The following is a 15550-nucleotide window of genomic DNA, read 5'->3' as shown; positions in this document are numbered from 1 at the left end:
TCAAATTTCCATCTTTATATCCCAAAAAATGTACAGTTTCGAAAATTGAACCTGGGCAAGTCCATTTAAGAAATTTAGCAGGTGAAGGGTACACATGTACTTGTAATCATTCGTGCCTACCAAATCTACATATCTCGCACTGGCGCACTTATTAGATAAATTACTGTACGTTAATGCAATCAGTTGAAACGTAATAGGCCTTTTGTGAAACGTTCACGGTTAATATTGTTAAATTCCTGATAAAAGTACAGCGCTCATTTAAATCTGTGACTATCAAAACTCGTGCATAATATTACAAAAGAATTAATGCATGGCTTTCCAACAAATAAACTATTTATTAGGAATTCACTTATTTCAAAACACACCGTAAAATATGGAAAATTTGACAACAATTAATTTATTTGCAAAATACAATGTACGAAGAACAGGTACTTGATCTAGTGCTTACGTAACATCATAAAAATGGCGGCTGAGAAAATAAATATTGCTTTCATCAACACATCAAGAACCATCTTGGAAACAAATTATGATTATAAAAAGGAAAGCAAGTCCGATGAAATGAAATGAAATAATATGATAGAAACGAAAAGAAATTGAAAATGAAATTAAATGAGATAGTCATCTTATAAATAAATAAATAAATAAATAAATAAATAAATAAATTAATTAATTAATTAATTAATTAATTAATTATTTTTTAAGAAGAAGAAAATGAAGAAGATGATGATGAAAAAGAAGAAGATGATGATGATTATGATGAAGAAGAAGAAATTTTATTGCAATGAATTTCAACAGAGGATCCGCTAGCTTTACATCAAGCATGCGATCATTTTGACATACATTGTAAGATTTCAAGATTTTAATGTATTTATGTGCAAATATATTAATTGGGGGAAATTGCTGGATCCGGGATAATACCAAAAATAAAAACTAATTAACTCTTCATACTGTAAAATATTTGTCGTAATTTAGGGCGATGAAAAGTTGAAATATTTAGTTTTATTTTATACATGTACTTACAAATAAAATATTAAGAAATACTAATGAAATAAAAACGTATTTTCTTTTTCCGTATTTTCACTGTAAATATTAATTTTTCACAGCAGTGAAACATATTTTTTTCGTATTTTCGCTGGTGTCTTGCCGGACTTCTTTCTTCTTAATTAAGTTAAAGGAGAAATCTTAAAAGAATTGTAAGGTCAAGAAAAAGAAAAAAGTATATAAATAGAAAATTCAAATATTTTTCTGTAGATACAGGATTTATTTTATCTTGTGGTATGAAATTTATAATATCATTCGATGAAAATAAATCCTGTATTTATAGAAACAATTTGAATATCCTCTATAAAAGTATATCGTATGTAGGACAATTATATTGATTGAAACTTAAGATTGAAAATACATGAACTTGAAATGCGGAAATCAAAATACTTATAAAGGATTTATGCCTTAAAATCAAATGTTACTTATATGTATATTTTATTCTTCTTTCTTTCTTTCTTTCTTTCTTTCTTTCTTTCTTTCTTTCTTTCTTTCTTTCTTTCTTTCTTTCTTTGACTTTATAGTGGTCAGAGTCGTATCCTTTGTAATCAGGTAACAAATTAGGTATATATAGGCGGGTAACAAAACTATTTTATATTTTTCAAGTTTTTAGATATTTCAATTCGTAGAAAATTTAACCCTCGCGAATCACCATACCTTCAGCTTTACAGTACATCGACGGCAGAACTTTAAGCACCCTGTCCCCCAGTGTAGGAAACAATCTGTTGGTGATAGTAGGAGTTTTGACTTACTTCAAAATATCGATAACTTGTACATTCTGAAAAGGTAAGACTCATTAATTTTGTTTTATTTCATATTTTCAGTGAATTAAGCTCTATATCTGCTATAAATTCTATTGTTTGATTATTTTTTTTTAAAAGAATACTTTCAAAATGTTTTTGTGAAATAAATATGTTAGTATATTTCTGTAAAAGCGGATGGCACAAATACGAAATCATTGTTATCTAATTAATTGAATATCGCAATATCGATATATCATCGATATTCATCATTTGATACAATATCGATACAAATTTTCAAAATATCGATACAAGCTAAAATTTATTTATTTCTGTTAGTGAATATACCTCTCTATTTTGCCTAATTAGAGAAGTCACTTTTTTCCAGTTTTCTTGGCTTATTTGAACTTTGAACTCTGTTTACAAATGTCAGTGAAAATAACAGAAAAAAACAAACTTTATATAGTAGTTTGTAGTTTTTGTAATCTCCAATACAAGCATGTATAACACCATGATCCCAAATTATAACTCATATTAATATGTTTTTCATTGTATCTACTGTCAAAGTCGATATATCGATGTATTCTTCGATATTTGTCTCTCGATATATCGATATAAAATTTTCCATCAATGGCAGCCCTACCCTTTTTAAAATGGCAACATAATATCTTGCCCCGGAACATTTATTATGCTTAAGTACAATAGGCATGTGTATAAAAAAAGACATCACTTTTTAGAATCAACCTTTAGATTTTGAAAACAATATGATTTTACTGAACAGTTATTGATTTGAAAAAGTCCATTGGATGTAGCTTTATACACTGGAAAAAAAAAGTTAAATATTTTAAAAGGGACTTTTAAAACTACAATATGGTACGTTATACGATGTCAAAAAAAATACGACCGTGCTAGTATTGTCAATACGGCAGGAGTATTTGATAAAAGAATTAATAAATAAGCGTTTGAATCACACAATTTTCAAAAAAAAAGGTTGCCTATTGTCTCATCAGTACTTAATATATACATACATGAATAATTGAGCCGCGTCACGACAAAACCAACATAATGGTCTGATCAGGATCCATGCTGTTCGCTTACAAACCCTACTACAAGTAGAGAAACTAATAGCGAACGGCATGGATCCTGATCAGACTGCGCGGATGCGCAGGCTGGTCTGGATCCTTGCTGGTCGCAAACGCACTATGTTGGTTTTGTCATGACGCGGCTCAATAATTTTATGAAATAAAATATCTGTATGATAGGAAAGAAATCGAAATCGAATAAAGTATAATAAAATAGAATAGAATAAAAATAGAATAAGAATAAGAATAGAATAGAACATGAATAATAATAACAATAGAATAGAATAAAATTAAATGGAATATAATAGAATAAGATGGACGGATAGATAAAGATATTCAGTATAGTATTCAACAATACATGATACAAATTGTTTTTACACACCGCCAATTCTTGAGGAGTAAATACAAAAAGGCGATATTAAATTAAATAAAAACAAACAAACAAAACATACCCAAACAAAAAAAAAGATAGGAATGAATCAGTATAATAAATGATAAACAAATTTACCATTTATTCCCAATTTATTATAGATGGAAATGACATGCAAATGAGCCAATGCATTATGAATAAATTGTTAATAAATCAGTGAAATGAATTGGTAATGAATTGGGTCCATTTACCAACTTATTATAAATTGTTAATAAATCAGGTTAACAAATGGGTAATGAATTTGGTCCTTTTCTTGACTTAGTCAATGAATTATCAACAAATCAGGTCAATCAATTGGCAATAAATTAGGTTCGCTGACCAACTGATTCATTAATGAATTGCAAATAAATTGTTAATGAATCACTAATAAATTGTATTTTTTCTTCTTCCATAAACCGAAATTCAATGTATTAATGAATCATTAACAAATCAGGTTTGCCTGCTTATATTCATCTAATGGATATTGAATAAATGCAGGTTCCAATGATGGTGTCGATTCCGGAGAAAAATATGAAAATAATAATAATAATAATAACATATCTTGATAAATTTTATTTATTTTTCTTTTATTTTTTACAAACAAAGGCTGACTAGATTAATCAAGAACATTCAACAAGATTAAAATTTGTGAAAAAATCTATGCCACCACATCATAACATTGAAAACTCATAATGTACGTGCATAGCTCGTTTCATAAATATCACTGCAAATAAAACAGGTAATGTCAGGTAAACAAGTAAAGGGGAATAATTCTGGAAATATTCGTGCCTGCTGTTAGGAATATATTTCTAGTTTTAGAAACCAGGGCTTTATGTCAGTCTGAAAACATCTTTGCCTTCCTTTTCAGTGTCTGTCTGGAGCTACACCTTTTTTATTCCTAAAATCATTAAATGTTGAATCTCTATACTGAGGCAATGAATGGCATACTCTGAAATAGAAAAGAAAATTCTCATAAAAAGTATCATATTTATAAATAAAATATCAAAATTTAAACTTAGACTTCTGACATATCACTCTGAAAAAAGTATAATATATTTTTGTTCTATTTGCAATACAATCTGAATTTGAATTTCAACTCGAGACAAATACACTAAAGGACTCAACCACTTTGGACTGTACACGTTCTATATTGAATAAAAACCAGCAGTATATTTCACAAAGTCTGATGATAGATAAATATTTGTTGATAAAACAAACGGGTGAATGTTCGATTTCATTTTCAACAGAGGAATGAACAAATATTTTGTAGCAAGTCCAGTTTTTTACCATTTGCTTCAATTAAATTTAAAACGAAATTGAAAGGCCAAGACATTGAATTACTATATGTACGTGGACAAAATTCAGATTGAGAAGTATTATTTTTTATCATTTACTTAATATTTAAAAAGCACATTGTCATTTTTAAAATGATTAATATATATGTAGCCCTATACTTACGCTTCAAAGATTCATATATGTCATTTCCTTGGAATGCCCTCGTCCCATAACTAATAGCAAACTCTTCACGATCAAAGAAGCCGTCCATCTGCATTTTATTATCTCCCGTTCATCTGCTTTTTACCATCTCACCAGAGTTGCTGATTTTTACGTTCTGTCCTTTCTTTGCTGCTCTTTTCAGTTTTCTGCGAGATAACTAAGTAAAAGAAAAATAGTCTTCTGAAGTCACTTAAAATAAAAAAGAACATCATTTTTCATCGCATTAAGCTCGTTGTTCATGTTGTTTTTATTCAACACAGAGTTACTTTGCAAACAACATGAATTTGGACAAGGAAAATGTAATCCCAGCTAGATTGAGTGCAATATGGGTTTGATATGGATATTTTGAATTTTGACGTGAAAAAATAAAAAAAATAATCTGGATGGATTATGGATTGGACATAATCGATTTGATATGAATTTTTGGGATCGGGAAATGGAAACGAAGCTAAATGTGTTACACTGGACCAATAATGTTTTTTATTGGAACATTACGTGATGCAGATGATAGAGATTAACCGGATAAAATTTTTAATAAAGTTAAAAAAATAAAACCTACTTTGGACTCGTCCAGTTTAAGAAGCCAAAAAGATCTCCAAAGTCAAGTTACTAAACTCATATTGTATATTAAGTCTTAGAAGATTCCATTTATACCTCAGAAACGATTGCAATTGAGCTGCGTCACGACAAAACCAACATAGTGGGTTTGCGACCAGCATGGATCCAGACCAGGATGCGCGTCCGCGCAGTCTGATTAGGATCCATGCTGTTCGCTATCAGTTTCTCTATTTGGTAAGCGAACAGCATGGATCCTGATAAGACTGCGCGGATGCGCAGGCTGGTCTGGATCCATGCTGGTCGCAAACGCACTATGTTGGTTTTGTCGCGACGCGGCTCCTTTTTACTCCTTAAAAAAGGCAAGCATGAGTTTTATATCATTTAAATTATGGTTTTTAGAGCAAAATATACACTTCTTACCTGAAACAAGTAGTTTTCATTGTGAAATTATTGTAATATAAATAGCAAAATATAAACAAAGTAGTATTTTAAATTACATTGATAATACTAAATCACTATAATTGTACTAATTGCTAAATGCAAAAGAACATTAAAAAATCCGATAACTTGCCAATGAGTGACTCTGGAATCTATATAATTGATACACCAAAAAAATTGGAACTTTTGGGAAATAAAAACAAAAGCGTTTCTGAGGCATAATGGGCCTTATAAATATATAGTTTGCGACATCTGTTTTTTGTTCAAGAAGAAAGCTTTAATTTGAAAATTTCTGACTGTTTGTTTTACCTTAAAAATGTCATACAGCGTTAATCCAATCGTCCACTCTGCCCCCTCCGCCTTTAACCCCATTTATCGTTAAAAATGATTGTTTTCTTAATAAACATCTAACTTTTGCATTAGTTTTAATATTATACTTTGTAAAACGATGTATTCTATAGCGTTGATTTTGATATATTTGTATTTCAGGAAGACAGCTACAATGGCGGCGACGCATATTTACGCCAAGAACATTAACAATTCTGTCCACGCCACGGCGAACTTCTTCATTCTCCCATCGACAACACTGTCAACGCAGAATAATAGCGGGTATTCCGACTTAGACATAAACGTGACGTCATTGGATTACGAGGAGGAGAGCGAAGGAATATTTGACAATTTATTTAACCCTGCGTACTTGGTAATCTGTATTATAGGATTGTTAGCAAACGCTTTGTCTATTGCAGCAACTGCTCATATACCCCACGGATTGACGACGCATTCGAAACTGATTATCAGTCTGGCGGTCTCTGACGGCCTGATTTTAGTCTCCAAACTTGCACTGTTCTTATTGTATCTAATCACATCATGGGTATTTTGCTTTTACGCAATGCAACGCGTATTTCTGGACACTGGTGTCGTAGCCACGCTGTTAAATCTGTTGGCAATGGCGGTTGACCACTTCCTGGCCATTATGAAGCCGATGAGTTATCGGAGGTTCATGAAATCCGGACGTTGCAACTGTTTGATTATGGGAATATGGATTATTAGTCTAGCAGTAGGGCTACTAGAAGTTTTCGTAGGTCTAGCACCTGGTGACGATCCGGAACACCCCCAGCCTTTCTGCCTCAAGCTGATTCTGGATGACTTTGATACGGAAATTATCATAATAGTGCACATATTCGTCGTGCTCTTTGGGGTGATCATTTTCTATACAAGAATATACTTTGTCGCCAAAAACATTATTGCACGTGACAGTATGCTGTACCAAGATGAAATGCACAACTACAAAGCCATCGTAACCACTATGCTAATTATTGGAACCTTTACACTCTTCTGGACACCACTCGCGTGTTTCAAGATTTATACACATTTCCATGCCGTCGATTTTATTCACCTTGACAAGGCCGACAACTCTGTGTTTCTTCTGTTTCTTCTCAATTCGTTAGCGGATCCTTTCATTTACGCCACTCGACTTCAAGAAGTCCAAAGGGGTTACAAAGCATTGTTCTTGAAAGTTTTTCCGAGCCGCCGATTTTCGAATAACGAGGAAGAATTCAAGAATCGCAACGCAATCTACTATTCTAAAAGACGTGACACGGCAAACACGCTTGTAAATGACGTCACAACCTGCTCAAGCCCTGTTAGTAACTGTGGAACGATTTGTGATTTTGAAAAGAAGCCAGAAGAAACGTCTCTCATGCCTGGTGATTGCTGCGATGAAGAATGATAAATGTTCAGCTCGTGAAAATTCGGCGTATTTCGCCACATTCCGGAACATATTGCCACATTCCGGAACAGTCGTCTACATTGCGGAACCTGAAAAAATAACACAATAAAACTATTTGCATGACTTAAAGCAGATATATAATTTGTTAATTTTTCCACTTGCCTTGTAAGTGACAACGTTAAACAAAAATTTGTGATATTTGTCGATAGTCTCAACTTTTCGGCCCTTTCCGTCAGACTATATAGATAATAGCCGAGGACGTTCCGATTGATTAGTCAATACATTATATACAGGAAAATATCGTCGTCGTCTCGCTGACAATAAAGTATAGAAAACTTATATTTCATTGGAGTACTTGTATGATTTTTTCCCTGGTGATTCAAGTACAATGAATTACTTTGATTTCGTGCAATGTGTATAGTCCTAGTCAAATTTAAAGGTACATGTATATTATTCCTAAGGAATGAATAAATCTGTTAAAACAAACACACGTAAGTGTTTTAACATTTTAAAAGCGGTTTGAGAGCATGTTATATGCCTATTACTTGATGGAGGTAGCACTGAGAAGGAGTATGGAATTTTATTTCTTAAAAGTAGCAAAATGTTAACAAAGTAGTATTTTGACTTCCATACAAACTAAAATACTTAATCACTATAATTGTACTAATTGGCAGAACATAGTAGAAGCAAAATATCATTAAGGATATTGACCAATGGATATCTTTTTGAAAACTGTAACAGGACACAAAAAATAGAAAAAGATTTTGAAATATATAAATGAAATCATTTCTGAGATATATAGTGGTCCTTTAAAACACTTTTTTCAAATTCATTTGTACATTATTTTAAAAATTTACACATGTTTCTCATGCAGGGTAATAGTGCATATTAGCAACCCGAGGGCCCCGGATGTTATTTTAGTTCTCGGGTTACTAATATTCATTATTATCCTTTTTTTTATTATACCGAACCAACATTTTTATGAATTATTACTCCGAGGGAGTTTATCAGGGGAGATAACTAGAACATTACGATTTCTTAAGTCTATATAGATTACTCGCCCCTGGGGAAAATTGCAGAATGTTTACACATGTCATTGTTTGTGTTTAAATATATTGTTATTCAAATAAAAGATCTAAATCGCTTAATGTAAACGCTCTTAACACTACGCTTTTTTGTTTACGTGCATATACTCACTTAAATAAACTACTTCATTGCAATAAAAATATAAAAATGTGATATGCAGATAACTTGCCATACCAATATTATGAAAATTGTTCGACCGAATGATATAAATTTCCGTTATCGTGCCCTACTTATTATATTGAAAAGTATCATGTTTATAAATCTATCAGGTCTATATGGTTCAATTAACCCATAACAAATAATAAATTTCTCCCATGGACTTGTCCATCTTCCGGTGTTGGGACTGTCCATTGCAGTATCAATTTTAGGGTTATCAAGATTAATTATTTTGGGATTGTCAGACAACAGTATAGAGCCTTGTCATGTTGCACGGAAGTCCAGGCTGGCCTGACTATACTGGTGAAACAGGTTGACCACATTTGGCTTTGGCAAGCTAATGTTATGATTGGCTGGACCATCATGATGCAGACTGTGTGACAAGACTTTCTTTATGAAGTACTATGTTCACCTATTTTCTTTATAAAAAGTAGAATATGAAGCTAATAGTTAAAGCAGCATTCCTCCTGATTCATGCTTATTTTCATGAAAATTTTGGAAATGTATTGAAAGAAAACCACTATGAAGTGATCAAAAGAAGAAATTTTGACAAAGCAAACGGCGCTTACAATCCACGTAAATTACCTAAATCATGTCGAAATACGCATAAATAGCACTTTCTACGTTAGTCACGCAGTGGAAATATGATGATAAATACTGCAAATCATCATGTAAATGTAAATTATTTCTAGAATTGTTAAATCTGTTTACTTTTCTTAAACAAGTATTAAATTTATTCTCAAGTTTGATTTTTTTAAATATTTTGGCTCATCTGGAGGCACGAGGCTTTAAAATAAAATAATAGAATAAACGAAATATTGTTATTTTAATGCTAAAATAATTAACGTGTACTGTCCATTATATCATGAAATCATGTTAACGAAATTCTATTATGGAAATAAATTATAATTTTCTTGTTTTCCAGTCCATATATACTGTAATGTTGAATGACACATGTTTGCAAATTTGTTTAATAAACTCAGTGCACTAAACAGAGTTTGTCTTTAACTATCAAAGGCTACAACAAACCTAGCCACGGAAAAGATGTTATCCTCTAGCAGACGTTAACCTAGATAAACAAATACAATGGACCTTTCTGGTTTTTCGCAGCGGAACATTTAGCCACACCTTATCTGTTCATTGCTAGGTCAACTGTTCCCGTGAAAGACATGCACTGATTTTGTTATAAAAGACACGCAGTGCCGTGGCATTTAAGCAATGTTGCACACTTACTTATACACTGACATCTTTGTTTCCATCATGAGGGTAAAAAATCTAGAGAACTACAGGTCGTCAATGTTTATAGAATTGCATGACTTAAATTGCTAGGGATATAAACACCTTTCTACTGTGCCCCCGTTAGGGCCATTGCGACGCACACATTTTTGTATTTTGATGTATAAAGCCTTAGTTTAAACTTTTGAATAATCTGTTACAAATTGAAAGCGGGCCAAACGGACATTTGCCCTCTTAGGCAGATATTTGCCCATTGCCGCATATTTGCCCCCCCCCCCCCACTTTTTGTCACAGTGGACATGTCCCCCGCGTATGTTTTGGAAGGTTGGATAGTTGATACCGTATTCATGAAAGATACGTTAAACTCTGGCTTCATATAGAGTTGGTGTACATATGTTGTTAACGTCCGTAAATAATGTTTAATAGTCTCTTACAATTCTGTTTTAGAATGACTATATGCAATGCATATTTATACATTTTATGCATTGATGTTATGAATTGTACAATGATGAGACTTAACTAAAATATTAAAATATAACGTCTAAAACAATTAATATTGTTAATAAATCACAGTTTCATACAGACTGTTTATACAAATGTTGTATGTTATGCCCTCGCTTTATGAGGCACATATAGCTATTAAAGATACGTTATGCCCTATCAAACGTGTGTTACAATTTTCTATGAAAGATATCGTCTTAAAGATGTAAGACACAAAGCTATTCAAAACATGTAACATCCTACCTGTTAAAGGCGATAAAAATGCCTTACATTAAATACATATTTTAAACAGGTCCTAAAAGGAACTCAGCTGAGGTCAAAAAACCTAAATCCATAAAATTCAAAATTCTTACACAAGTCAAGTGAAGCACTTAGAATGGAAAGATCTGCAAAGTCTTATACAAATCTATATAATTAAATTGAAAACCGATTTTCTATGCAATTCTTAGCCAGAGTTGAGGAAAAAGCGTTGCAACGCTTTTAATTGTTTGGTTATTTTGCATAAAAACATGACGATTCTGGAAAACGGGGAGAAGAAATTATCTGAAAATTTTGCACGACAGTAATAATCCATTTGTACATAAGTATTGGACAAATATTTTAGTTTATGTTTAATCTCTGGACTACGATTATCTTTGTTAGTTATTGTTTCGTTGTTAAAAGGATATATAGAAGATTGTATCTGACGCTGTTCTAATCGCTAAGACAAAATATACTCTTTTATTGTTATAGTCTATCTTTGTTTCCAGAAAAAAAGTTGATTTTGTGACATGGATGACAGTTTCATACAGATTGTTCTATATCTGTTGCATACTGAATTCTATATATGCCCGAAAAAGGTTACCGAGTTTAAAGCTTCATGTCTCCAGACGAGCCAAAATATTTTTAAGATTATCAAACTTGAGAAAATGTACTAAGAATTTAAGAAAAGTAGAAAGATTCAAGATTCAAGTAAGAATTTTCATGTTATGTGCAAATTAATGACTGATTTTGCAATATTTATTACTATATTTCTACTGCGTAATAACACAGTAAGGGTTATTTATGCATATTTTGACATTTCGTTGACAAACAACGTGGATTGTATGTGTAAATTACTGTCTTTATTCACTTTACAGTAGTTTACTTTTAAATACATTTTTTAAAATTTGTGATATGAATTAATATGAATCTGGAGGTGCGCGGCTTTAAAGTTTTATTAGAATAGTTGTACTTGTTATCCATTCTGTTAATGGATTTCAACGTTTGAAAATTTGATGAATTAATCCCTAGTTGGGAACGTTACACTGAGTTTAAATTAACCATTTATGAATGTTGTCATGTTTGAATATAAATCACGCTAAAATGATGTTACTCTTAATTACCCTTTATCAAAAAAATAAAATAAAAAATAAATAAAAATTAAAAGAAAGCGTGTGACATAGTGATATTATTATCATTGCTATAATAATTTCTCTTTTTTATGAAAATATGAAATATTCAGACTTTTTGTAAAATTGTTTTTGTAATCAGACAGTCTTCTATCTTAACATGTTGGTTCAATATCACTTGATATTCTGAAAAGCAAATAGCTGTCGAGGTGATGTCGGATACTGTCCATCCGGAAACTATTATACCACCCCGTGTGGCAGCCATATGTTATATATTTTCATACAAGAAAGAAAACAACAACATAAACACCCACAAAAAGACCCCCCCCCTGCCCAAAAACAACAACAACAAAAAAAACACCAACAAAAAAAAAAAAAAAACAAAAAAAAAAAACAAAAACAAACAAACAAACAAAAAAAAAACAACAAAAAACAAACCCCCCCCCCCCCAAAAAAAAAAACAAAAAACAAACCAAACTTACCTTACAACCTTTTACCTATCATACAATCGTATTATAAGCCAATGATATGAATAAAGAGTCCAGGGGAGATTACAAGTATAATTCTGAATACGGCGGCACGTAGGAGTTATATGCCCCTGACGACAACAACAGAGACGCTAAAATACCATCAGAACTCTTTACTTAAGTTTAATGAAGTTTTATATTGCAGGGTATATTAATGTGCAAAAATAAGCATTTTAATCGCCGTTTAGCCGGTTATTCCAAAATCATTTTTTCTTTTCGTGAAATTAAAAATAGAGGTAACGTTTCTACTTTTAAGAAAACCATTCCGAATATATGGTTGCCCCTTATAAGCCTCCGTACTAGTTTCGAGCCTTTGAACTACTCGAAAACTGATGCCCGCGCGGGCCTAGTTGAAAATAAAACTTGAAACGTAAATCTAGCAAGTGACGTTGCCATCATACTCATGAAAGTTGAAATTTGCTCTAAGCATTATATTTTACAAGTTTGATTGTCAATGATTATTATTTACTTTCTACCGTTAATCTATAAAATGCTCTAAATTCTGCAGAAAGGACATGGTGTCTTTTAACAGTGGAGAAAGAACACCGTATAACAAAGGAGTTTCGTCAATGGCGTCATTGCATTTTGTTGGCATGAACGTGCAGAATAATGTTAGATGGATTCATTTTACAAATACCGAATGTCATATTAAAAATGAAAATTCAACATTTTAAAAATCACGCGACAAATATGAGGAAGCGTGGCCTTCAAACGTTGAAGTTGATTCACGATTGGTCTAAAATGGGCACATTTTGCATAAGTATTTGGAATGATGATTATAAAACAATAGAAATGTAACAATTAGATATTCATTATGCGCAATACAGGGGAGATTACTGATCAATAATTGTCACATACTTTGATAATAGATAGCTCCCGTTTTTGAAAAACAAACTGAAAGGAATGCTACATAAGACATCAGAACGACTGTGTCAAATAAAAGGACATCTCTTTAAATATAAAGGCATTCAGAAACTAAAATGACATTATTTATTGACATTTTGGTAATTTCATTTAACAAAAGTAGTTACAAAAATAACAATCTTTGATTCAAGCGTAATTAAAACTTTACGAGGATTAAATTTATTAAATATTCTACAATTTTTTGTTTATAACCCACCGAAAAGATCTCATTTTAAAAAAAATATTTAATCAAATTTTAAAATGCTTCAAAACATTCCTCTTTAGGTGTAAAGTGACACAAAAATACGATAATGTATATCGATATGATGAAAATTAATGAGCAGCGTCCAAAATCGAAAATCAATTTTTTTTGAAAATGTTTCGTAGAAATGTAAAGCAGCTTTACATTTCTAAGACAGAGAGAGGGTGTCTACCAAATCCACCTAAAAGCCACAATATTTGGAGTTTATTGTTTAACCCATGAAACTTTTTTTTTCAAAATGTAATGTGCAGTTTATATACTTTATTGAAATAATAAAATCCTAAAGCATCCGAACAATACAAAACTATTTATACAACAAAAGAATGAAGAATAGTTAATTAAGTTTCCGTCGATGAACAAACTGTAAAATTGAATGAGAAGGATGGGTCGGATATTTTACCATGGAATGTGAAAAGAAAAAATGACAGTGATGTTTGTAAATTTCATTAAAAAACATGGTATTCTTATGTCTTCACATATCAAATCTTTTATAAAAAATGGAAATACGGCACTTGAAAAATCACGCGAGAAAAATGAGGAAAATTGGCCTTAAAAACATGAAACAATATAATAAGTACACGTCGTTTACAGAAACTTTTAACTTTTACAGTAAATTCCAAAATAGAATATGAAAATATGCAATGGAGGAACTGTTTTGAACATTAAATAATGCTTAAAACCAGGTATAGAGGTGATTCGTATACATTATGACGCTATCATTTGGTAGAAATCAAACCGTTCCTTTTTTCATGTTTATATTTGTGGTGTATACATATAGTACTAGGATTCGCTAGCATATATCGTAGTCCCCGTTGACCTGTTTGATATTCTACAAAACGATATGTTTAGGTTCAGTATGTCTGGATGGAGACTGGTATAGCTGCTTGGCATCTAGCATGATTTTATAACATTTGACATTTTTTTGATAGAAATATGGACGATAGTGATCATGTTCCCGATATGCCTTAACGACGGGCCTCACTGAATGAATCTGGTAATAGTTTTAGAAACAAGGTACAGCTCGAATGCACTTTCCCTTTCATTATCTGTTAACATCCATATTGACAAAAAGGGGTGTCGATAATTCCTAAAGAAAAGCATTCTATATCTTTAAAGCAGCATGCCTACATATTCATGGTATTTTTCATGAAAATTCTAAAAATGTTTTTAAAGGTAAAATATTGTGATGTGAACGAAGAAAATAATTAACATATTGAAAACAGTACTTACAATCCACTGAAATTACAATAAAGCGGTCAAAATATGCATGAAAACCCCATACTCCGTTAGTAATGCAGTAGAATATGGTGCAAAATTACTGCAAAATAAGTTATTAGTCGCACATAACATGTAAATTATAATGTGAATCTTGAACAATTTTACTTTCCTTAAAATCTGAATACATTTTTCTCAAGTTTGATTTTTTTTGAAAAAAATTCGCTCGTCTGGAGGCATGCCGCTAAACATTTTTTTTATTCTATCTGTTCAGCGGGTTAGCATAGTGGGTTGATAAATGAGCAATAAATGGAAGACAAAATATATGTATATTGAGCCAAATTTTGAAACATGCATGGAATGGAATTCAGAGTTTCAAACATAATACAATTGATAATAAGTAATAATGTAATTGCATTTTATAGTCTAAGTTTCATGCTTACACACGTTCACCGACTATACAGCTATTACCCCTGGTCATCAGGATACTGGTATATATCTATCAATCTCCCTGGGAGTCTTTTAACTCCGCTTAGTACAGCCGACACTTTCGTGCAACGGAATTATACCACCCTCGCAGGTACCCATTTACACCTGGGTGAAGTGAAGCAATCGCAGGTAAATTTCGTGCTCAAGGAAATTAGCAGTGTCCCGATGGGGTTCGAACCCAGGACTTCTTGATTCCTAAGCGCGCGTCCTACCACTTGACTACTGCTCCTGTGTTCAATACTGGCACTGTGTTCAAATATGCTTACCCGTCGTCATAAGTCTAACTTTAAAGATATACTATGTCCAAATTT

At 31.9% G+C, this 15550-nt stretch overlaps 1 protein-coding gene across 1 annotated transcript; it reads left to right on the top strand.

The window, feature by feature from the left end:
* Nucleotides 1-1735: 1735 nt before the first annotated feature.
* Nucleotides 1736-8732, top strand: LOC132739045 (melanocortin receptor 5-like). Its single transcript, XM_060726694.1, has 2 exons — nt 1736-1827; nt 6255-8732. The coding sequence occupies exon 2, from the start codon at nt 6268-6270 to the stop codon at nt 7492-7494; it is 1227 nt and encodes a 408-aa protein (XP_060582677.1). The 5' UTR covers nt 1736-1827; nt 6255-6267; the 3' UTR covers nt 7495-8732.
* Nucleotides 8733-15550: the final 6818 nt, after the last annotated feature.

Source organism: Ruditapes philippinarum, unplaced genomic scaffold (genome assembly GCF_026571515.1).
Source record: "Ruditapes philippinarum isolate M1 unplaced genomic scaffold, ASM2657151v2 ctg1453_1_1_1_1, whole genome shotgun sequence".
Classification (NCBI taxonomy): domain Eukaryota; kingdom Metazoa; phylum Mollusca; class Bivalvia; order Venerida; family Veneridae; genus Ruditapes; species Ruditapes philippinarum.
Note: the sequence above shows the minus strand (reverse complement) of the source record. Positions and strands in the feature narration are given on the sequence as shown.